The 25,888-nt window shown below is 49.9% G+C and overlaps 2 protein-coding genes across 2 annotated transcripts; both read right to left on the bottom strand.

The window, feature by feature from the left end:
• Positions 1-16,080: 16,080 nt before the first annotated feature.
• LOC138801937 (taste receptor type 2 member 4-like) lies at positions 16,081-16,785 on the bottom strand. Its single transcript, XM_069985033.1, has one exon. The coding sequence runs from the start codon at positions 16,783-16,785 to the stop codon at positions 16,081-16,083; it is 705 nt and encodes a 234-aa protein (XP_069841134.1).
• A 3,104-nt stretch (positions 16,786-19,889) lies between these two features.
• Positions 19,890-21,029, bottom strand: LOC138801936 (taste receptor type 2 member 40-like). Its single transcript, XM_069985032.1, has one exon. It carries the CDS (start codon positions 21,027-21,029, stop codon positions 19,890-19,892), a length of 1,140 nt encoding a protein of 379 aa, XP_069841133.1.
• Positions 21,030-25,888: the final 4,859 nt, after the last annotated feature.

The following is a 25,888-nucleotide window of genomic DNA, read 5'->3' as shown; positions in this document are numbered from 1 at the left end:
ACAGGACAGTCAACGTTAAAAAACACCCCCTCTAACATTACACCTAGTCTAGTAGGATACGGATACGGTAAAATATACAGAGAACCTCACCCACAGAACGCATGAGGTGAAGAAAGGACATTTAAAAAGGCACAGATTCAAGAAGGCTTTACCCCAGCTCCACTATCCAAAAATACGTGTCCAATTTTCATGAAATTGACACCTCACTGGCACTTGCTTTACAAATTGACGCAACTACTCTGGTGTCAAACCTGTTGAATCTGGGCCTATGGCTGTTGGCAAGACACACACACACACATATATATATATATCTTTGTAATACCAGTTTGATGTCCTAACCGGGTGTAGCGCCCAACCGAATGGATGTATGCTTTTGTGTTTTTTTAGTGCTTTCACCAGCTGGCTTAAAGGATAAGTCCGGGCAATTTATACGTTTCTGGGTCAAGTAAGGGTACAGAAAGTTATTGATTGCCTGGACTTAGGGTAGGGGAAAAAACCCTGATGGGGTATGGGAGTGACCTCCCCCCCTCGCTTTGGTCACTCCCAAAAATCCTCACCCTATGGGTACCTTCACATGTGACTGCGGGTCTGCTGACATACCTGACATACGCAGTACTGCGCTGAACTGGGTATTTGCGTCCAGCCCGATAGTACTGAAGGTGGCAAAAAATCAGCCAATGATGCGCTGTGGATTTTAGGCAGCAGACAGTGGCGTAGCTACCATAGAGGCAGGGAAGGCAGTTGCTATGGGGCCCCTGTGGGGAGGGGCCCAATGTACAGGGAAGATAAGAGCCTCCTGTGTCCTTTTGCTTAACCCTTTATGTCCTGCAGTGTGTAAGTGATCCAGTGTTCTCTTACATGCTGTAACACAAAAAGGGTTAATAAGCTAAAGACAATTAGCTCTCTGCCTCACTGCTCTGATAACCCCTGACCTCTGCAGGAGCTCAGAGAACAGAAGTCAGAGGTTATCAGTGCAGGAGTAGTGAAGGAGAGAGCTAATTGTCTTTAGCTTATTAATCCTTTTTTGTGTTGCAGCATGTAAGAGAACACTGGGTCACTTACACACTGCAGTACATGAGGGGTTAAGAAAAAGGTAGTCTGCTCCTGCCCCTATGTATATAACCATGAGGCTCCTAATAGGCTGTTAAAGTTAAATACGGTGGATGGACAGAACAAGCAGACATTGGCTTTCTCCTCTATATAACATACATACATTGTATAGTGTGTAGGGGAGGGGGGCTCCATACAGTTTTATTGCTATGGGGCCCCATGAATCCTAGCTACGCCCCTGGCAGCAGAGAACCCCAAAAAAGTCTCCTGTTGTAAAGGCCCCGTAAATAAGGCAAGTTAACCTGCCTTTCAGCAACTGTTTGTGGAGGTGTTTTATATCACAGTTGAAGGACAGCAGCCTCCGTGATATATACCCCATAGACAGCCTTATTCCACGCGTGACTGCATGAGAGGGAACATTACAAGTACAAGTTAAATTAAGGATTTTTACGTTGGGCACATATTTATGATATTAAGTATAATTTCTTGGACACACGGTTTGCCATGCAAGATGGGTAACTGATGACTTAGTCATTCATATCAAGCAGGGGGGGTGGTATAATCCGATGTAATCCAGGCACGATTCATTTTAAAAAAAGTCAGCGTCTCCACACTGTGGCAAGAGAGCCTCGTTCTTTGTGGTGTTATGATGTTACCTGCCACACTGAATACCCTCTCTGACGCCACACTACTGGCTGGGCAGGACAGCAGAGCCAAAGAAAACTCTGCCAGTTGAGGCCAAATGTCCAGTTTTTCTGCCCAGTACTGCACGGGGTCGGTGACACTTTGGGGCAGGGTACAATCCAGGTAGGCAGTGACCTGAGGGCTGAGCTCATGCTGGTCCAGTCATGAGTCTGGTGTTGTGTCCCCTCTTTAGCAGCTGGCTGCATGAAATCGCTCATCAGGGATTGTAGGCTGGAGCGACTTTTCACGCCTCCACTAGTGGTGGTGGGAGTGGAGCGCGCTGGTTCGGGATGTTGTCGGGAAACCTGGCTGGTCTCGCTGGTAAGTTAAGACCAACTGACTGGTGAGTAGGTCCCGGTAGAACACCAGTTTTGCCTCCCTCTGTGATGGCGGAAAAAATTCAGCCATTTTGCGGCAGAAGCGAGGGTCCACCAGGGTGGCCAGCCAGTATTGGTCCCTCCTTTGGATGTCAACAATCCGGCTGTCATTCCAGAGACACTCCAGCAGACACCTTGCCATCTGCACCAAGGACAATGAGCGCTTCTCCTCTCCACTGTCCTCGGTATAGTTCCAGGGTCTGCTGGGGTCTTCCTCCACTTCCTCTACCACCTCATCCTCCATCTCCTCCTGTGATCGAGAGGCAGAGAAACCAGGTGGTGGTGTGCGGAATGGCTGGGCGTAGACATCTTCCTCCTCCTCAACTTCCATCTGCACTTCATCCAGCTCTGGGCTCAAGGCGATGTTCAGCCTTGGAGTTGTGGCCTGGGAATCCTCGTGATGATGGTTTTCAGCGCACTTTCCAGAACATGGAGGAGTGGGATGATGTCGCTGATCCCATAGTCCTGCCTGCTCACAAAGAGAGTCGCGTCCTCAAAAGGGATCAGCAATTGGCAGACTTCCCGCATTAACTGCCAGTGTGTTACTTCGAAGTCGCAGTGTGGCGTGAAGCTGCCTGATTGCCCCATGAGGTAGTCTGTTACGGCTGACCTTTACTCTTACAGGCGGTCGAGCATATGGAGGGCAGAATTCCAGCGGGTTGGCACGTCGCAGATTAGCCGATGTTGGGGCATACCGCGCTGTCTCTGGATTCTGAGCAGGGTGTTCCTTGCAGCGTAGAAGTGGCTGAAATGTTTGCACACTCTACGTGACATCCTCATAAGGTCTTGTAGTGCAGGGAATGATCGGAGAAACCTGTGCACTATGAGGTTGATCACATGTGCCATACAAGGGGTATGAGTCAGCCCTCCCCGCTGAACTGCAGAGACACTTCCCACAGTTAGTAGGTGTGGGGTCAGCCATTCAGATATCTCCTCCCTGATGGTCTGGAGGAGCTCCTGCCCACTGTGGCTTCGTTGACCCAAGCTCACCAAATGGAGGACAGCCTGAGAGCGCCAGGCCTGATATTGGTGGTAAGACACCGGGGCAGGTTGGACTGCAGTGGTGGTGGAGGTAGAACTTTTGCTTCCCGCTGCTGGCCCCCTAAAGCACCATGGAGGTGACAGTGGCAAGAATGGGCCAACTTCCTGATGGTCTCTTGGGAGGATGTTGACCCAATGAGCAGAAACGTACTGGCCTTGCCCATAATTAGAGGACCAGACATCAGCACTCAGGTGCACGGTCTTGGACACCGAGAGTCCCAATGAGTCGCCGACCTTTTACTTCACGTAACTGTGCAGCGATGGGACAGCTTTGCTAGAGAAGTAGTGGCGGCTGGGGACTCGCCATCTTGGGTGCGCACACGCCATGAAATCCCTGAAAGGCTGGGAGTACACAAGGTTGAAGGGCAGGGACTGAAGCACCAGCAGCTTAACCAGGTGTCCGGCCAGTTTCTGTGCCATGGGATGGCTGCTGGAGTACACCTGACGTTTGGCCATGGACTCGGTCAGGGATTGCTGCCTCATTAGGGGTGTACATGGCAGTGAGACTGTGCTGCTGCTGGCAACTGAGGCTGACGAGGCCTGAGTTCCAGTGAGAGGATGCTGCATGATGGGATCTGCAGTGTATGGTGCATCCTGACAGGAAGTGGTATTGGGGTCACGGTTCCTCATTTGGGAGCTTTGGGCGGTGGAACTCGAGGATTGGGTAAGCCAATCTAGAACAGCTGGCTGTGTGGTTCTTACATGACCAGTGGGTGTCTTGGGTAGCTGCACCCTGCTGCCATGCCTGTTACCCCGGCTGCCACCGGGCCTGGTGCTGTCACTTCTTCTACCCTCACCGCCTGCTGTTGCAGTCCTTGCCTGGGAAGTGCTGGAAGTAAGACGCTTGGACATATTTATTTGGGTGGGGGAAAATGAAAGGAGAGTAAAAAAAATGGCTTCTATAGGTTACTTCACCTATAACAGCTTATAAGAAACAAACTTTTTTTATTTACTTTTTTGAAATATTTTGTATTTTTTTTAAACTTTTTTTTTTTAATAACTTTTTTAAAACTTTTTTTTGCTGCGGCTAAACGGGGTTGATGGCACCCAGCAAAGCAGAAATGGACAGGTTTTGTGGGGCGCTGACTTAGCGTCACACTCTATGGAGGGCTTCAATAAGTTTTACTGCTATAGGTTACTTCACCTATAACAGGGTTGACGGGAGCCAGCAGAGAAGCAACGTGTAGCGTGTTCTCTCAGTCACGGGACAGGATCTGGTTCAATGCCACCTGTCCTGATTCTTTTCTCACCCTATCTCTCCCTATCTTTCTCTCTCTCTACCTATCTCTCCCTATCTCTCCCTATCTCTCTCTCTCTCTCCCTATCTCTCCCTATCTCTCTCTCTCCCTATCTCTCCCTATCTCTCCCTATCTCTCCCTATCTCTCCCTATCTCTCCCTATCTCTCCCTATCTCCCCCTATCTCTCCCTATCTCTCCCTATCTCCCCCTATCTCTCCCTATCTCTCCCTATCTCTCCCTATCTCTCCCTATCTCTCCCTATCTCTCCCTATCTCTCCCTATCTCTCCCTATCTCCCCCTATCTCTCCCTATCTCTCCCTATCTCTCCCTATCTCTCTCTCTCCCTATCTCTCCCTATCTCCCCCTATCTCTCCCTATCTCTCCCTATCTCTCCCTATCTCCTGATTTCTCAGCCTCTTTCCCTATGTATCAGCTTATCTTCTATATCCAGCTTTCACTGGATCTTTCCATTCCAGTTTTTTTTTCTCTTTTCCTCTCTCCTGCTTCTCTCACTAACACTTTCTATTTCTTCTCTGTCTCTCCTTGTATCTATCTATCTGTTTGGCTATCTATCTATCTATCTCTTTTCCCTCTCTATCTGATACGGAGCTCCTCTCTCTGTGAAGTCTGGCCACACACTGAGAAGCTGTTGGCGCGCTGAGGCTCTTCCTGGTGCTGTGGGGTGACGTCACACATCTTGATTTTCACAGAAAACCAGGTTCGGTTCGGTTCACTCATCCCTAATGGAAATCTATGGGTGGGCTATTTATTAATGCAAAAAAAAGGATTTTTTGGTGGGATACCCCTGTGAAAATGACACGGTATATATATACAGTATATCTGTACACGGTATATATATATATATATATATATATATATATACTGTATATCTGTATGGCAATAACACACGGTATATTTGAATGGTATTTCACCCCCAAAACTGACAAAAATAAACTTTTTACTAAGCAACTCCTATGTATGATTGATGCGTATGACAGATGGGAAGAGTTTTTTTATACTATTATTCAGCAATAAAAACTGAAAAAAATAGACTTTTGGGCCCTGAGTGTGAATAAGAAAATAATGGCGGTCACCCAGCTTTACCAAACCTGAGTATTGCTGTCTATGGAGAGGGAAATGCTATATTACTAAGTCTACGCTTCTCTCTAAGTCCCTGAGCTTGTCCCTTAATCCCTGAGCTTGTCCCTAAATCCCTGAGCTTGTCCCTAAATACCTGAGCTTGTCCCTAAGTCCCTGAGCTTGTCCCTAAATACCTGAGCTTGTCCCTAAATCCCTGAGCTTGTCCCTAAATCCCTGAGCTTGTCCCTAAATCCCTGAGCTTGTCCCTAAATCCCTGAGCTTGTCCCTAAATACCTGAGCTTGTCCCTAAATACCTGAGCTTGTCCCTAAATCCCTGAGCTTGTTCCTAAGTCCCTGAGCTTGTCCCTAAGTCCCTGAGCTTGTTCCTAAGTCCCTGAGCTTGCTAAACACCCCACTAAGTAACTTACTAAGCTAAATAGCAGCATGCAAGCAGACAGACAGACAGAGAGCATTCTGTACAGCACAGTGAGCGAGCAGAAACTGGCGCCCAGAACACATCAACGTGATATATATATGAGATGGTCATGTGATTTTAGTAGCCAATGAGACCCCTAAACCTCAGCAATGACGTTTCTGACACTTCTATGTGCTCTGCACTGATTGGCTGGCAAAAAGGCGCTCAAACTTGAACTCAAACATTAACTCGAACAGTAAAAAGTTCAGTTCGAGAAAACATAACTTTTCTCGAACAGTTCGATCAACACTAGTCGTGACGCCAGTGCCAACTCAGCACACAGGTGTGATGTAATACCCGCGTTTAGTGTGTGTGGCTGCTATATAGATCCCCAATGGTCGGTGACCTGCCTAGTTGGGATGGGTCCCTTGGGCTCTTGTCACAGTGGTCCAGAGTGGGAAGATGACCCATCCGGATTGTTGGTACCGCCACCCACAGAAAGTGGAAAATGACCCAAGGAGGGTGTATTCGGCGTGTGTAGGTGCTGGTGCAATGATCACTGAGTCCAGTAGAATAAATAAAGTGTTTTTTATTGAAAGTCTCTTGCAATACAGAATAGCTTTTCAATAGATAACTTCTGTGATACAGACTTGAGCTCACTGTATCTGCGCTGGGAGATATCCAAGTGCTGAGGTAGAGTAGCAGTGCTGGCTCAGTTGAGTTTTGAGAAGAGTAGAGAAGTTTAGAGAAGTTAAGTTTAGCGAAGCTAAGTGTCCGAGCGTGTCCCGGTGTCACCTGCACTGCCAGATAGAGTTCATAGACCTTTATGGGGTTGCTTTGCTCTATCCAGGTCAGTTCCTCTGTCCTAGGATACCCCCCTGCACTGTTAAGAGGGGTTCTCGGTGTGGGCTGGGATGATCTCTGACCTGTCCTCTTTAGCTGTTTAGCACTGCATAGTGTCTGTAGTTATAGCTTGTAGAAAAAAAGTCTCAGCATTCTCCATACGTGTGTCTGTCCACCGCCAGGCAGGGCCGTATTTGCCACTAGGCACCCGTGGTCCGGTGCCTAGGGCGGCGCCCTGCGGGGGGCGGCACCCGCAGGACACATTTCTTTTTTTATTTAATTTTTATTTTTTTTTACCCCCTCCGCCGCCCCGCCGCTGACATCCGCGCCCGGGTGGTGCGGCGGGGGGGGTGGGGGGGTGGGGGGGGGGGGGTGGTTGGGTGGCGGGGGGACAGTCGGGCGGTAGGAACAGAGGCAGGCTGGGAAGGAAGGTCCCCCTATGCAGGGCCGGCGTGAGCTTCCGGCACAGACTGTCACACAGGCCGGAAGCTCACAGTGCAGCCCCGCGATGCCCGAACTTCCCTGCTCAGCAGCGGCGTGATGACGTCACACGCACGCTGCTGAGCAGGGAAGTTTGGGCATCGCGGGGCTGCAATGTGAGCTTCCGGCCTGTGTGACAGTCTGTGCAGGAAGCTCACGCCGGCCCTGCATAGGGGGACCTTCCTTCCCAGCCTGCCTCTGTCCCTGCCGGCCGGCTAATCCCCCGCCCCCCCCCCCCCGCTGGTCCCTCTGCATCCCCCCCCCCGCTGGTCCCTCTGCATCCCCCCCCGCCCGCTGGTCCCTCTGCATCCCCCCCCCCGCTGGTCTCTCTGCATCCCCCCCCCCCCCCCGCTGGTCCCTCTGCATCCCCCCCCAGCTGGTCCCTCTGCATCCCCCCCAGCTGGTCTCTCTGCGCCCCCCCCCCCCCGGCTGGTCCCTCTGCTCCCCTGCCACCCCAGCTGCCCTCCCATCTTCTCCCCCTACTCCCCCTCCCCCTGTCGCCCCAGCTGCTCCCCCTGTTACCCAGCTTCTCCCCCTTTCCCTGCCACCCCTAGTTGCTCTCCCTCCCTGTCGCCCCAGCTGCTCCCCCTGTTACCCAGCTTCTCCGCCTTTCCCTGCCACCCCTAGCTGCTCCCCCTCCCCCTGTCGCCCCAGCTTCTCCCCCTGTTCCCCAGCTTCTCCCCTCCCTGTTAACCCGACTGCCCCCCTGTCGCCCCAGCTGCTCCCCCTGTTCCCCAGCTTCTCCCCCTGTCGCCCCAGGTTCTCCCCCTGTCACCCCAGCTTCTCCCCCTGCCACCCCAGTTGCCCTCCCATCTTCTCCCCCTGCCACCCCTAGCTGCTTCCCCTCCCCCTGTCGCCCCAGCTGCTCCCCCTGTTCCCCAGCTTCTCCCCCTCCCCCTGTCACCCCAGCTTATCCCCCTCCCCCTGCCACCCCATCTTCTCCCCCTGTCGCCCCAGCTTCTCCCCATTGCCCCAGCTGCCTTCATCGCCCCAGCTGCTCCCCCTGTTCCCCAGCTTCTCCTGCTCCCCCTGTCACTCCAGCTACTCCCCAGCTTCTCCCCCTCCCCCTATCACCCCAGCTGTTCCTCCTGCCATCCCCAGCTGCCTCCCTTCCCCAGTCACCCCCAGCTGCCTCCCTTCCCCAGTCACCCCCAGCTGCCTCCTTTCCCCAGTTACCCCCAGCTGCCTCCCTTCCCCAGTCACCCTGCTCTGCCCGCCTGCAGACGAGTTGTGGTCGGAGAAGTCATCATGATGGCTGCACCAGATGGAGAAGAAAGAAAAAAGTGAGCAACGGCAATCGGAGAAGACGTCACCTGTGAGTCATTAGTAACTGCACTGTAATCACTTCTATAGTGTGCAGAGCCTGTGTACCATTGGGGTCTAAATGGGTCAGTGTATGGTTTGCGGTAGTGTACTGACAGCCCTGCGGTCACTACAGTACACTAGCACAAACTTTTAAACTAGAATGCAACTACAACAGCTGCAGGTACTAAAACTCCCAGCATATCCTGAGGGCTGCAGACTTTCAGTACATGCTGGGAGTTGTAGTGCCTGCAGCTGTTGTAGTTGGGTCCTATACACTAGGTGCTTTGTGGGAGATCAGAATACATAGATTTGTGGGGGCTCAGTGCAGGGAAGTGACCCTAGAACATCACTAATAGGGGATACAACAAAAACATCTCCCCCTATCCCCTATTAGTGCTGTTCTGGGGTCACTTCCCTACACTGAGCCCCCACAGATCTATGTATTCTGATCTCCCACAAAGCATCCAGTGTATGATGCACCTAGGACCCAACTACAACAGCTGCAGGCACTACAACTCCCAGCATTTACTGAGTCTGCAGCCCTCGGGATATGCTGGGAGTTGTAGTGCCTGCAGCTGTTCTAGTTGGGTCCTAGGTGCATTATACGACATATAGGAAAACATAGATCTGTGGGGGCTCAGTGCAGGGAAGTGACCCCAGAACATCACTAATAGGGGATAGGAGTAGATGTTTTTGTTCTATCCCCTATTAGTGATGTTCTGGGGTCACTTCCCTGCACTGACCCCACAGATCTCTGTATTCTGATCTTCCACCAAGCCTCCTAGGACCTAACAGCTGCATGCACTACAACTCCCAGCATGTACTGACAGTCTGCAGCCCTCAGGATATGCTAGGAGTTGTAGTACAGTGTAGACAGATGTATTGCTGGACCTTCAGGGCTGATGGTTGTCACCCACAGATTGCAGCCACCAGGAGATTCTGCACACAGTCATTACAAGGTTGTCCTCTCAGAGACTACAACTCCCAGCATACCCTGAGAGCTGTATAAATGGAGGGTGTTCTGAGATTTGTCACAGATACAGATAAATCCAGGAAAGGAGCGGGTCAGCATGTCGCGTTTCACTGGTTCTATATTGGTGGGCCCCAGGTGCCCCAGTCCGACACTGGACAGAAGCTGTCCCCAAATTAAGTCCCCGCCCTCCTTCCTTCCTCCATCACGTCTGATGATGAGAAGAGCGGGCATCAAGCAAAAGGGCACCCCAGTACTACTGACAGTCGGGGGGTGCAGCTCAGTAGTACTGGGTGCTGGAGTGCCGGCCTGCCAGCTGTGCCAGGGTATATACCATGCATGTAACCTGCCAGTGCCGAGGGGAAGGGGGCACTAGTTCGCCGGGGGGGGGGGGGGGCGCCTCGGCATGCAAAGTGCCTAGGGCAGCATGAACTCTAAATACAGGCCTGCCGCCAGGCCCTGGCTAACTTCAGCAGGGATGCCTGATCTGTGTCACTTACTCCTCAGAAAATCAGAGGGAAACTTCTAAGTGACACTACACTTCCTATCCGCAAGTGACTACTTCCTACAGGGTGTGTAAGAGTCCCTGTGAGTGGTGGAGAAGAGAGTGTGCAGAGGAAGGAGGATAGGTAGAAGGGAAAGTGCATCTCCCATTGGTTCTCAGAATCACATAACAAAACAGTAACCCTATAGTGACAACAGTTGTGCAATACATACAGAGTTATGAACACTGACATCTGGTGGTGAAACTTACATAAAACTTAATCACCACCTCACTTTAGAGCAGTGCTTCTCAAACTTTTTCTACTGGAGTGTCACCTAACAGACCAAGGCAATGCCTGGGCCTCGCCAGACTGACCAAGTGGATGCCAGGCCTCACCAGACTGACCCAGAGGATGCCGGGCCTCACCAGACTTACCGAGAGGATGCCGGGCCTCACCAGACTGACCCAGAGGATGCCGGGCCTCACCAGACTGACCAAGTGGATGCCAGGCCTCACCAGACTGACCCAGAGGATGCCGGGCCTCACCAGACTGACCGAGAGGATGCCGGGCCTCACCAGACTGACCGAGAGGATGCCGGGCCTCACCAGACTGACCCAGAGGATGCCGGGCCTCACCATCTGTGGTGAAAGTCCATTTAAACGCTGAAAATAATGCTAGGGCCGCCTTTCACTCATCTCCAAAGCTCTATATACTAATAAAGCAAGTACAAAATAAATTAATAATATGCCTAAAATGGAAATTTTTGCAAACAGCAAAAGCATTGTGCAGATCATAGTTACTTTGTTAAAACTGGCTCCTCAGCTGGGCCTCACCGACAACTAGGGCCCCCCTCACAGTTCGAGAAGCACTGCTCTAGAGGATAAGGCTTTTGCGACAGGTGTCAGACTAGAAACACCTGTGGTGGGACACCACATTTACCTCTCCAGAGAATTCTGACCATCCGATTGATGTCCACTCCAAGAGCAGAGAACGATGGTCGGGAACCTAGGCAACAAGCTGTCAACACTACAGGAAGACAAAGGGGCTAAACTACAAAAGGAAGAACATTTGCTAAGGAAAAACATTAGAAAAATAGTTTGTTTTGTTTTTTGACCGCGCTGTAGCTCCTCCTCTCCCTGCTCTGTGTAAGGAAACAAGAGTCAGGCTCCATAGAGATCCATTATCATTAGGAGCCTAACACAGAGAAGGAGTGGATCGCTCTGCAGCATGGTCCTCTCCCCGCTTATTCTCACGACTGGTACAGGTGTAGACGCTCAGACCCCGACCCATCAAAATTTTTGACTTATCTCTCTGATGTGTCAAAAGTTTTTATAAACTACAGTGACACTTTAAGCACTTTCTTTTTCAGATATGCAAATAGCAGTGTGACACCTAGTGGTAGAAGGAGCAAACTACAGGCTTCAGCCCCAGAGCGCACATACACACACGCATTCACCAGCAAACACACAATCATCCTCCAGCCTACACACACTTATCCATCAGCACACACACACTCATCCACCAGCATACACACACACTCATGCACCAGCATATACACACTTATCCACCAGCATACACACACTCATCCACCAGCATATACACTTATCCACCAGCATACACACACTCATTCACCAGCATATACACACTCATCCACCAGCATACACACACTTATCCACCAGCATACACACACTCATGCACTAGCATACACACACTCATGCACTAGCATACACACACTCATGCACCAGCATACACACACTCATTCACCAGCATATACACACTCACCACCAGCATACACACACTCATTCACCAGCATATACACACTCATCCACCAGCATACACACACTTATCCACCAGCATACACACACTCATGCACTAGCATACACACACACTCATGCACCAGCATATACACACTCATCCACCAGCATACACACACTCATCCACCAGCACATACACAATCATCCACAAGCATACACACACTCATTCACCAGCATATACACACTCATTCACCACCATATACACACTCATCCACCAGCATACACACACTCATTCACCACCATATACACACTCATCCACCAGCATACACACTCATCCACCAGCATGTGCACACTCATCCACCAGCATACACACTCATCCACCAGCATATACACACTCGTCCACCAGCATACACACACTCATGCACCAGCATATACACACTCATTCACCAGCATACACACACTCATCCACCAGCATGTGCACACTCATCCACCAGCATACACACACTCATCCACCAGCATATACACACTCGTCCACCAGCATACACACACTCATGCACCAGCATATACACACTCATCCACCAGCATATACACACTCATCCTCCAGCATATACACACTCATCCTCCAGCATATACACACTCATCAACCAGCATACACACACTCATGCACCAGCATATACACACTCATCCACCAGCATTCCCACACTCATCCACCAGCATACATTTAGTCATATACCAGCATACACACACTTATCCTCCAGCATACACACACTCATCCATCAGCATATACACACACTTATCCTCCAGCATACACACACTCATCCACCAGCATACACACACTCATCCACCAGCATACACACACTCATATACCAGCATACACACACTCATATACCAGCATACACATACTCATCCATCAGCATACACACACTCATCCACCAGCATACACACACTCATCCACCAGCATACACACACTCATATACCAGCATACACACACTCATATACCAGCATACACATACTCATCCATCAGCATACACACACTCATCCACCAGCATATACACACTCATCTACCAGCATACACACACTCATCCACACGCATATACACTCTCACCCACCAGCATATACACACTTATCCACCAGCATACACACACTCATCCACCAGCATCCACACACGCATCCACAAGCACATACACACACTCATCCACCAGCACATACACACTCATCCACACGCATATACACTCTCATTCACCAGCATATACACACTCATCCACCAGCATATACACACTCATCCACCAGCATACACACTCATCCACCAACATATACACACTCATCCACCAGCATACACACACTCATTCACCAACATACACACTCATCCACAAGCACATACACACACTCATCCACCAGCATATACACACTCATTCACCAGCACATACACACTCATCCATCCATCAGCATATATACACTCATCCATCCATCAGCATATATACACTCATCCACCAGCATATACACACTTATCCATCCATCAGCATATATATACTCATCCACCAGCATATACACACTCACGCACCAGCATATACACACACTCATCCACCAGCATACACACACTTATCCTCCAGCACATACACACTCATCCATCAGCATATACACACTCATCCTCCAGCATACACACACTCATCCACCAGCACATACACACTCATCCATCAGCATATACTCACTCATCCACCAACATACACACACACACTCATCCATCAGCATACACACACTTATCCTCCAGCATATACACACTCATCCACCAGCATTTACACACTTATCCTCCAGCATACCCACACAGTCATCCACCAGCATATACACACTCATTCACCAGCATACACACACACTCATCCACGAGCATGTGCACACTCACCCACCAGCATACATACACACATACACCAGCATATACACACTCGTCCACCAGCATACACACACTCATGCACCAGCATATACACACTCATCCACCAGCATACACACACTCATTCACCAGCATATACACTCATCCACCAGCATACACACACCCATGCACCAGCATATACACACTCATCCACCAGCATATACACACTTATCCTCCAGCATATACACACTCATCCTCCAGCACACACTCATGCGCCGACATATACACACTCATCCATCAGCATATACACACACTTATCCTCCAGCATACACACACTCATCCATCAGCATATACACACACTTATCCTCCAGCATACACACACTCATCCACCAGCATACACACACTCATCCACCAGCATACACACACTCATATACCAGCATACACATACTCATCCATCAGCATACACATACTCATCCATCAGCATACACACACTCATCCACCAGCATATACACACTTATCCACCAGCATATACACACTTATCCACCAGCATACACACACTCATCCACCAGCATACACACATGCATCCACAAGCACATACACACACTCATTCACCAGCACATACACACTCATCCACACGCATATACACTCTCATCCACCAGCATATACACACTCATCCACCAGCATACACACACTCATCCACCAACATATGCACACTCATCCACCAGCATACACACACTCATCCACACGCATATACACTCTCATCCACCAGCAGATACACACTCATCCACCAGCATATACACACTCATCCACCAGCATACACACACTCATCCACCAACATATACACACTCATCCACCAGCATACACACACTCATTCACTAACATACACACACTCATCCACCAGCATATACACACTCATCCACCAGCACATACACACTCATCTACCAGCATATACACACTCATCCATCCATCAGCATACATACACTCATCCACCAGCATATACACACTCATACACCAGCATACACACACTCATCCACCAGCATATACACACTCATACACCAGCACATACACACTCATCCATCAGCACATACACACTCATCCACCAGCACATACACACACTTATCCTCCAGCACATACACACTTATCCATCAGCATATACACACTCATCCTCCAGCATACACACACTCATCCACCAGCACATACACACTCATCCATCAGCATATACACACTCATCCACCAACATACACACACACACACACACACACTCATCCATCAGCATACACACACTTATCCTCCAGCATATACACACTCATCCACCAGCATACACACACTCATCCACCAGCATATACACACTCATCCTCCAGAATATACACACTCATCCACCAGCATACACACACACTCATCCACCAGCACATACACACTCATAGTTCCTATACATGCTTGCACAAATGCAGCGGACATTTTTTTATGCTTTTTATGTCCTGCTGTATCTGTGGGAGGAGGTCCATCCTCTGAAATGTGTCATAATAAGGATAATAATCATTTCACTGTTGCTTTTATCCATTTATTTGTTCGATTTCGTTAAATAAAAAAAAACTTTTATATTTCTATATAACTAAATTAGTAGATTGTAGATTTCTTACACTATTTTTATTCATTATATAAATGGTGCTGTGTCCACCCAATATATTTCTATGGACCCATCTATATAACCTGAACCTGAACAGGACCCCTCCAGGTGAGTGCCTCTCCACACATTGTATTCCTATAGACCTGAACAGGACCCCTCCAGATGAGTGCTTCTCCACACTCTCTGCTCTTTGTGTACTTCTTGACTCTGCTACTCTATCAGGTACCCTGCATATAGGGAAGGACATGGCTGACATGGAGTGGGATCAGAGGAGGTGATAAGGGAGCGCGGGGGGGGGGGGGGGATTACAGAATCAGGATTGTTATTGTTATTTCTAGTTTATTATTTAGTTTGGAGAGGAGACGTCTTAGGGGCGATCTGATCAAAATGTACAGATATAGGTCTGAGAAGGGGTACAGAGAAAGTGTTTAAGAGCCCTTTAAGAGAGTCCGTGTATACCATGGCTACTAAAGTACAGCCATGTTGGGAAACTTCTCTCCGACTAGGTGTGTTTCGGATATCCATCCAGTAAAAGGCCTCCCCCCGGACAGGTATCATCTGTATTTATAGCCAAGGAGATCTTGGTAAGCTATGTTTTGTGCCTGAACCTGTTTATTCACGCCTCTTAGAATCCCGCAAACTTCAACTCTTCTCGCCCCTCCCGACCTCCCCATTAGGAACAGATCATATAGCCAAGAACCTGGGGATAAACCTTCTGGAGGGCTTAGAAATAAGGGGTCACTATAATATGTGAGGATCAGAAACTCTTCACAGCTTCATTCTTCATATTCTTTATTGCAATGTAAAAAACCGTCCCTGTCCAGAGGCCACTAAGATACGTCAACTCTACTACTCTACTCATCCAGGTATCATTTACCCTTCTGGTCCTTTGCTGACTTATTCTGGATGTTTCCGCTCTCGGCCCACCACCTGATGTGAAGCATCTTCCTCAGCTTTGAGCTGGCCTGGATAATGATGGCGGCTTCTACGGTTGGGAAGGACACTCCAAAAAGCCAGTTGAGCAAATGCTGGTCATCCTGGTTAAAAAAGCCTATCATACCAAATATTTCTGACAAATTATAAGCTACAGAAATCAGAATAAGCAAAGTCATTGTCCAGATGGCCCTGGTGTAAACCCCCAGCTGAGGGGCAGTGAATCCCCCAACACTTTGCTTCATGTTCCCAATGTGGATGAGAAAAGACGAAACAGTGAACCCCACAGAGATGAGACCAATGATGAAGGGCGTCCAGCAACCTATGAAGGTCGACAACATTATAGGCAAAAAATTGAACGTGAGATTGTGGAGATTGTAGCCCAGGGTAGTGTTCTCCGATGGTTGTGGTTGGCTTAGTCTATCAGAGCCCAGCAACACACTTAAGGCAAGTGACAAAACCACTGACATTAGGAGAAGATGCGGGAGGAACCTTGAAAAACTTCTCTTTATCCAAATGAAGACCTTGTGGCGGACGTTTGTTGTGCTGATAAAGTAGAAGTGACAGAGCCAGGCGATGAGCCAGTACTGCAAATACAGGAGAGATGGCAAGAGGATCTGTAGGAAGTCAGTCATCACCATGGTGGGACAGAGAGGAGGACAACCAATAAAGAATAGAAAAACCAAGGAGATCCCACCGAGATATAGCAGGTTCATCGCTCCCATGAAGAAGTGCAGCCTGTAGGACGGGCTCACCTGATTTCTAGTTATTAAAACCTTTTTATTCCCAACAACAATGAAAGTGTTTAAAATAATGCCGAGCAGAATGCCCAGAAGACTGAAGACAATGAGCGGGGAAAAACCAAGAAGGTCCATGTTCAGCCTAATTGAGGTTCCTTGTGATTCCCCTGGATGATGGGTGATGTGTGGAGTATGCTGGATGCTGGGGACTGTGTGGCATATGCTGGATAACGGGGGTTGTGTGGACTATGCTGGATGATGGGGGCTGTGTGGTGTATGCTGGATGACGGGGGCTGTGTGGTGTATGCTGGATGACGGGGGCTGTGTGGTGTATGCTGGATGACGGGGGCTGTGTGGAGTATGCTGGATGACGGGGGCTGTGTGGAGTATGCTGGATGACGGGGGCTGTGTGGTGTATGCTGGATGATGGGGGCTGTGTGGTGTATGCTGGATAACGGGGGCTGTGTGGTGTATGCTGGATGACGGGGGCTGTGTGGTGTATGCTGGATGATGGGGGCTGTGTGGTGTATGCTGGATAACGGGGGCTGTGTGGACTATGCTGGATGATGGGGGCTGTGTGGTGTATGCTGGATGACGGGGGCTGTGTGGTGTATGCTGGATGACGGGGGCTGTGTGGTGTATGCTGGATGACGGGGGCTGTGTGGAGTATGCTGGATGACAGGGGCTGTGTGGTGTATGCTGGATGACGGGGGCTGTGTGGTGTATGCTGGATGATGGGGGCTGTGTGCAGTATGCTGGATAACGGGGGCTGTGCGGAGTATGCTGGATGCTGGGGACTGTGTGGCGTATGCTGGATAACGGGGGCTGTGTGGACTATGCTGGATGATGGGGGCTGTGTGGTGTATGCTGGATGCTGGGGACTGTGTGGCGTATGCTGGATAACGGGGGCTGTGTGGACTATGCTGGATGATGGGGGCTGTGTGGTGCATGCTGGATGCTGGGGACTGTGTGGCGTATGCTGGATAACGGGGGCTGTGTGGACTATGCTGGATGATGGGGGCTGTGTGGTGTATGCTGGATGATGGGGGCTGTGTGGTGTATGCTGGATGATGGGGGCTGTGTGGAGTATGCTGGATGATGGGGGCTGTGTGGAGTATGCTGGATGATGGGGGCTGTGTTGAGTATGCTGGATGACGGGGGCTGTGTGGAGTATGCTGGATGACGGGGGCTGTGTGGAGTATGCTGGATGACGGGGGCTGTGTGGAGTATGCTGGATGACGGGGGATGTGTGGAGTATGCTGGATGACGGGTGCTGTGTGGAGTATGCTGGATGACGGGGGCTGTGTGGAGTATGCTGGATGACGGGGGCTGTGTGGAGTATGCTGGATGACGGGGGCTGTGTGGTGTATGCTGGATGACAGGGGCTGTGTGGTGTATGCTGGATGCTGGGGACTGTGTGGAGTATGCTGGATGACGGGGGCTGTGTGGAGTATGCTGGATGACGGGGGCTGTGTGGTGTATGCTGGATGCTGGGGACTGTGTGGAGTATGCTGGATGACGGGGGCTGTGTGGAGTATGCTGGATGACGGGGGCTGTGTGGTGTATGCTGGATGACGGGGGCTGTGTTGTGTATGCTGGATGACGGGGGCTGTGTGGAGTATGCTGGATGACGGGGGCTGTGTGGTGTATGCTGGATGACAGGGGCTGTGTTGTGTATGCTGGGTGATGTCTACCAGATGCTGGGTTATGTGTACTGGACACTGAGTACTGTGTTCCAACAAGTCATCTGTGCATAATAAACTGATGCAAATCGCTCTTTTACTTGTTTGCATATGGTGGGATCTTTTTACAAGAAGAGCAGGAGTGATGAGAGAATTATTGTAGCCGGTTTACATATCTTATTATTCCTCGTCCCTCAGTCGTACATTATTATACACAGAAGTGATATAGTTAAGGAGGTTTCCATAAACCAGGCCTCTCGTGCCCGATGGGGTCAGTAGCTGCTCCACCATATACCGGGACAGTAGTGCTGTACATGGGGCACCTATGTGTGTGTATGTACTGTACAGACATGAAATATACTATACAATCTCATGCTGGTGTCTGGGTTTTTTTTGAACTTGTGAAAATTCTACCTGATGTGATATGTGATGAGAGGGAAGTTAGGGAGAACAGGAGGCTCAGAAGGGAGGACAGGAGGCTCAGAAGGGAGAACAGAAGGCTCAGAAGGGAGGACAGGAGGCTCAGAAGGGAGAACAGAAGGCTCAGAAGGGAGGACAGGAGGCTCAGAAGAGAGGACAGGAGGCTCAGAAGGAAGAACAGGAGGCTCAGAAAGGAGGACAGGAGGCTCAGAAGGGAGGACAGGAGGCTCAGAAGGGAGGACAGGAGGCTCAGAAGGGAGAACAGGAGGCTCAGAAGGGAGAACAGAAGGCTCAGAAGGGAGGACAGGAGGCTCAGAAGGGAGAACAGGAGGCTCAGAAGGGAGGACAGAAGGCTCAGAAGGGAGGACAGGAGGCCCAGAAGGGAGGACAGTGGGCCCAGAAGGGAGGACAGGAGGCTCAGAAAGGTAGGACAGGAGTTTTCTATCATCAACCTGTCCTCAGAAACCTCAGCTCTTACCAGTAGAAAGAAGACACATTGACCAACCTCATAGTAAGTTTGGGTTCACAGGTACTGGAATGCTCACCCCCAGGGCTGCATTCATCTATTTCAGGCAACGGGGTTCAAATGCCAAGTGTTCCAATTCACATTAACCCAATCTTACTGAAAGTCCGCTCATCCGTAATAATGGACATCACCGTGCAGTCTAGTGATCAGCCATAATCCAGACCAGAAATGTGACAAAAACTGGATGGAGATGAAGCTTATGTCATGTGATCTACAAAGTAGATAAAGAGAAGAGACACCACAGGCGGGCCACTCTCTGAAGACTTCTTATGTGAGGACAGTGCCTGGGATGGTCTTCTTCTTCCTTTTGGTAGAAGCGTCTAAAGAGAGACCCAATTGTCTTTGGCTGCAAAGGGTTTGTAGTGTCGTGGGGGACATCACTCCCCGGCCTGAGCCCTGAGGGACCACTTAGTGAGTATGGCTTCCTTCAGCGTAGGATTACCATAGATGAGGAGAGCGGGCAGGGATGTGGCAGAAGAGCAAAGATAAATCACACATAAGTAATAACCAAAGTCTGGATACACAAACACATTGAGCAAGATGGAGAGATTACAGAGGAAGAGGAGGATGAACAAAGCCAGGAGCCCTATCATGGTCTGGATGGCCGCTCCATAATCTCTTACACGGGTCTTCCCTGAAGTCGTCATGTTCTTCTGAATCTGATTGTCATATAATTTCAGAACCCCAGCGCTGCCAATGGTTGTCACCATGATTACCAGGAACGGCAGAGAGTTGTAAAGCAAGAGAGTGATCATGAATTTTACATCCTGAGTTTTTGTCATTTCCATCAATTCCAACATAGTTATCGATGAATTTCCTCGATTTATTTGTGGATGAGAAAGAAGCATTGATAGAAATCCTCCGCCAAGTGCCGCAACCTCTGATGTTGTTATCAACCACCAGATGACTCCATTGATACGACTCTTCAGGGATGTGAGGACTCCGGGTTGGGCTGGGATGATCTTCGTGAAGTAGAAGACACAGAGTACAGCAGCTAGCCACACACTGGCTATGATGCTGTACATGGTCATGTATGTGATGGTGTAGTACACGCAAGCCTTGTTGTAGAGCTCTGGTCCTAGGAAAGCAATGATGTAGTTCAGACATAAGAAAAAGTTGTAGCATATGTTGGACACATTGAGAGGGATCACGATCTTGCTGTAGGTCATCATATTTTTCTTTTGAAATTCTTTTTTGAACAAGCAAATTATCATGAAGAGGCTGGAGAAGACCCCGATGGCGACCTCCAGTAGTAACACGCCAAAGAACGCCTTCTCATTAGAATCCATGGCCGGAGCTGTGGTTACTCCAAGGAGCTCCAACTCACAGACAACCTCTTCCCAATCTGTCCTCAATCTGATGAAGATGAAGACGGCTCGATGTGTTCCAAGCCTTGCCTGCTCCGGGGGGTTGGTTTGGTTGTGTTTACCCCAAGTATGAGTTTTGCATTTGACTTGGAAATTCCTCTTCTCTTTATCCAAATGAAGGACTCCGACTTTGTCACCAGTAAAATTCATTCTGGATTTGCCTCGTTTTCTCAGTCTGAGTTTGAATATATGAAAAACTCTGTCAATTGTCTGGATTTATCAGTCATAGAAGAAGCATTGCGGTACTCTGAAGGAACACAGTATACAGTACATATATATATATATATATATATATATATATATATATATATATATATATATATATCCAGTCTGACACTGTGCTCTCTGCTGCCACCTCTGTCCATGTCAGGAACTGTCCAGAGCAGGAGAGGTTTTCTATGGGGATTTGCTGCTGCTCTGGACAGTTCCTGACATGGACAGAGGTGGCAGCAGAGAGCACTGTGTCAGACCGGAGAGAATACACCACTTCCTGCAGGACATACAGCAACTGTAAGTACTGGAAGACTTGGAGATTTTTTACAGAAGTAAATTAGAAATCTATATAACTTGCTGGCACCAGTTGATATGAAAGAAAAAGATTTTCGCCGGAGGAACCTTATACACCCCTCATTACACCCATACACCTGAGGGAACCTTATACACCCTTCATTACACCCATACACCTGAGGGAACCTTATACACCCCTCATTACACCCATACACCTGAGGGAACCTTATACACCCCTCATTACACCAATACACCCCTCATTACACCCATACACCTGAGGGAACCTTATACACCCCTCATTACACCAATACACCCCTCATTACACCAATACACCTGAGGGAACCTCATACACCCCTCATTACACCAATACACCCCATACACCCCTCATTACACCCATACACCCCTCATTACACCCATACACCCCTCATTACACCAATAAACCCCATACACCCCTCATTACACCCATACACCCCTCATTACACCAATACACCTGAGGGAACCTCATACACCCCTCATTACACCAATACACCCCATACACCCCTCATTACACCCATACACCCCTCATTACACCAATAAACCCCATACACCCCTCATTACACCCATACACCCCTCATTACACCAATAAACCCCATACACCCCTCATTACACCCCATACACATGAGGAAACCCCATACACCCCTCATTACACCAATACACCCCTCATTACACCCATACACCCCTCGTTACACCCCATACACCTGAGGAAACCCCATACACCCCTCATTACACCCATACACCCCTCATTACACCCATACACCTGAGGGAACCCCATACACCCCTCATTACACCCATACACCCCTCATTACACCCATACACCCCTCATTACACCCATACACCTGAGTGAACCTCATACACCCCTCATTACACCAATACACCCCATACACCCCTCATTACACCCATACACCCCTCGTTACACCCCATACACCTGAGGAAACCCCATACACCCCTCATTACACCCATACACCTGAGGGAACCTCATACACCCCTCATTACACCAATACACCCCATACACCCCTCATTACACCCATAAACCTAAAAGGAACCCCATACACCCCTCATTACGCCCATACACCCCTCATTACACCCATACACCTGAGGGAACCTCATACACCCCTCATTACACCAATACACCCCATACACCCCTCATTACACCCATACACCCCTCATTACACCCCATACACCTGAGGGAACCTCATACAACCCTCATTACACCCATACACCTGAGGGAACCTCATACACCCCTCATTACACCCATACACCCCTCATTACACCCATACACCTGAGGGAACCCCATATACCCCTCATTACACCAATACACCCCTCATTACACCCATACACCCCTCATTACACATACACCCCTTATTACACCCATACACCCCTCATTACACCCATACACCCCTCATTACACCCATACACCCCTCATTACACCCATACACCCCTCATTACACCCATACACCTGAGGGAACCCCATACACCCCTCATTACACCCATACACCCCTCATTACACCCATACACCTGAGGGAACCTCATACACCCCTCATTACCCATACACCCCTCATTACACCCATACACCCCTCATTACACCCATACACCCCATACACCCCTCATTACCCATACACCCCTCATTACACCCATACACCCCTCATTACACCCATACACCCCTCATTACACCCAAACACCCCTCATTACACTCATACACCTGGGGGAACCTCATACACCCCTCATTACCCATACACCCCTCATTACACCCATACACCCCTTATTACACCCATACACCCCTCATTACACATACACCCCTCATTACACCCATACACCCCATACACCCCTCATTACCCATACACCCCTCATTACACCCATACACCCCTCATTACACCCATACACCTGAGGGAACCCCATACACCCCTCATTACACCCATACACCCCTCATTACCCATACACCCCTCATTACACCCATACACCCCTCATTACACCCATACACCCCTCATTACACCCATACACCCCTCATTACACCCATACACTTGAGGGAACCTCATACACCCCTCATTACACCCATACACCCCTCATTACACCCATACACCCCTCATTACACCCCATACACCCCTCATTACACATACACCCCTTATTACACCCATACTAACCATACACCTGAGGGAACCCCATACACCCCTCATTACACATACACCCCATACACCCCTTATTACACATACACCCCTCATTACACCCATACACCCCTCATTACACCCATACACCCCATACACCCCTCATTACACCCATACACCTGAGGGAACCTCATACACCCCTCATTACACCAATTCACCAATACACCCCTCATTACACCCATACACCCCTCATTACACCCATACACCCCTCATTACACCCATACACCCCTCATTACACCCATACACCCCTCATTACACCCATACACCTGAGGGAACCTCATACACCCCTCATTATACATACACCCCTCATTACACACATACACCCCTCATTACACATACAGGAGGGTGACATGCATATGCTGTAAATTTTTCTCTGAGAGCCTATTGTGACTCTCATTACTGTGGGTAAGAGCTTGTTGTGACCCCCTAAAAAATTGTTAGTGAGGCAGAGGGTACAACGTACAAGGTGGGAGGCAGTCATGTGACCCGAAGGTGCTAATTGAGGAGCATGGCCTTCATCCCAGCTATTTGGGTGCTATGCTGACATATGCTGGTGCATGCTGGTGGTGTGGTGGTCATCCGGATAGTGCTGGACCTGGTGCATGCTGGTGGTGTGGTGGTCATCCGGATAGTGCTGGACCTGGTGCATGCTGGTGGTGGTCAGCCGGATACTGCTGGTGCATACTGGTGGTGTGGTGGTCAGCCGGATAGTGCTGGTGCATGCTGGTGGTGGTCAGCCGGATACTGCTGGTGCATGCTGGTGGTGGTCAGCCGGATAGTGCTGCTGCATGCTGGTGGTGGTCAGCCGGATAGTGCTGGTGCATGCTGGTGGTGGTCTGCCTGATGGTGATGCTCATCTTTGCAGGGCCATTTGCAGGGCTCTTGCTGCACTGAGGGACGGCCCCCTGGGCTCTTGCTGCACTGAATGACCCCCCCCCCTGGGCTCTTGCTGAGCTGACAGACACCCCCTGGGCTCTTGCTGAGCTGACGAACACCCCCTGGGCTCTTGCTGAGCTGACGAACACCCCCTGGGCTCTTGCTGAGCTGACGAACACCCCCTGGGCTCTTGCAGCACTAAGGGACACCCCCTGGGCTCTTGCTGCACTGAGGGACACCCCCTGAGCTCTTGTTTTGCTGAGGGACACCCCCGGGCTCTTGTTTTGCTGAGGGACACCCCCGGGCTCTTGCAGCACTGAGGGACACACACCTTGGCTCTTGTTGCGCTGAGGGACAACCCCAGGGCTCATGCTGCACTGAGAAAGGCCCCCTGGGCTGTTGCTGCACTGAGGAATACCCCTGAGCTGTTGCTGCACTGAGGCACAACCCCTTGGCTCTTGCTGCGCTGAAGGACACCCCCTTGGCTCTTATTTTGCTGAGGGACAACCCCTGGGCTCATGCTGCACTGAGAAAGGCCCCCTGGGCTGTTGCTGCGCTGAGGGATACCCCTGAGCTCTTGTTGCGCTGAGGGACACCCCCATGGCTCTTGTTGCACTGAGGGACACCCTCTTGGCTCTTGTTGCACTGAGGGACAACCCCTTGGCTCTTGTTGCGCTGAAGGACACCCCCTTGGCTCTTGTTGCACTGAGGGACAACCCCTTGGCTCTTGTTGCACTGAGGGACAACCCCTTGGCTCTTGCTGCGCTGAAGGACACCCCCTTGGCTCTTGTTGCACTGAGGGACAACCCCTTGGCTCTTGTGCTGAGGGACAACCCTTTGGCTCTTGTTGTGCTGAGGGGCAACCCCTAGGCTCATGCTGCACTGAGAAAGGCCCCCTGGGCTGTTGCTGCGCTGAGGGACACCCCCTTGCTTTTCTGGGGTATGTCCCCTGGTTATTTCAGCCTTATTTAAATAACAACAAATAAGGGTATATCTGGGCGTTGGAAATACTATAGAGATAATAAAGGTATGCCCAGATTCCTGATGACCGTCCATATCTAGTCTTGGGCTTATTTACTTACCTGACAGGTCTCCTGTAATTAGTGTGTACTGGGTGTTAAATGGCGAGGGGAACAAACCAGTGGGGAGCGCGTCAAGGTGTGGAGGGGGGTGGCAAGCTGGCGTAAAGCATGGCGATAATTCAAGATCTGGTGTGCTGCACAGCCGTATATGCCTCTCAATAAATCTGGCCTGGGACGTGGGCGGCAGGGATTTAGGTAAGACTGGAGTACCTGATAAATCCCCCCATTGTGTCTATGGTTTATATGATGGTTGTGTTATATGACTGCCTGGTCCTGCACCGAGCGCCCAGACATCTACCATGATCAACCATGATGTGGATTAATCGATATATAACACGATTAATGT

The sequence above is a fragment of the Dendropsophus ebraccatus genome, chromosome 9 (genome assembly GCF_027789765.1).
Source record: "Dendropsophus ebraccatus isolate aDenEbr1 chromosome 9, aDenEbr1.pat, whole genome shotgun sequence".
NCBI lineage: Eukaryota > Metazoa > Chordata > Amphibia > Anura > Hylidae > Dendropsophus > Dendropsophus ebraccatus.
The sequence above is the reverse complement of the archived record's forward strand: the minus strand, read 5'-3'. Positions and strand labels throughout refer to the sequence as shown.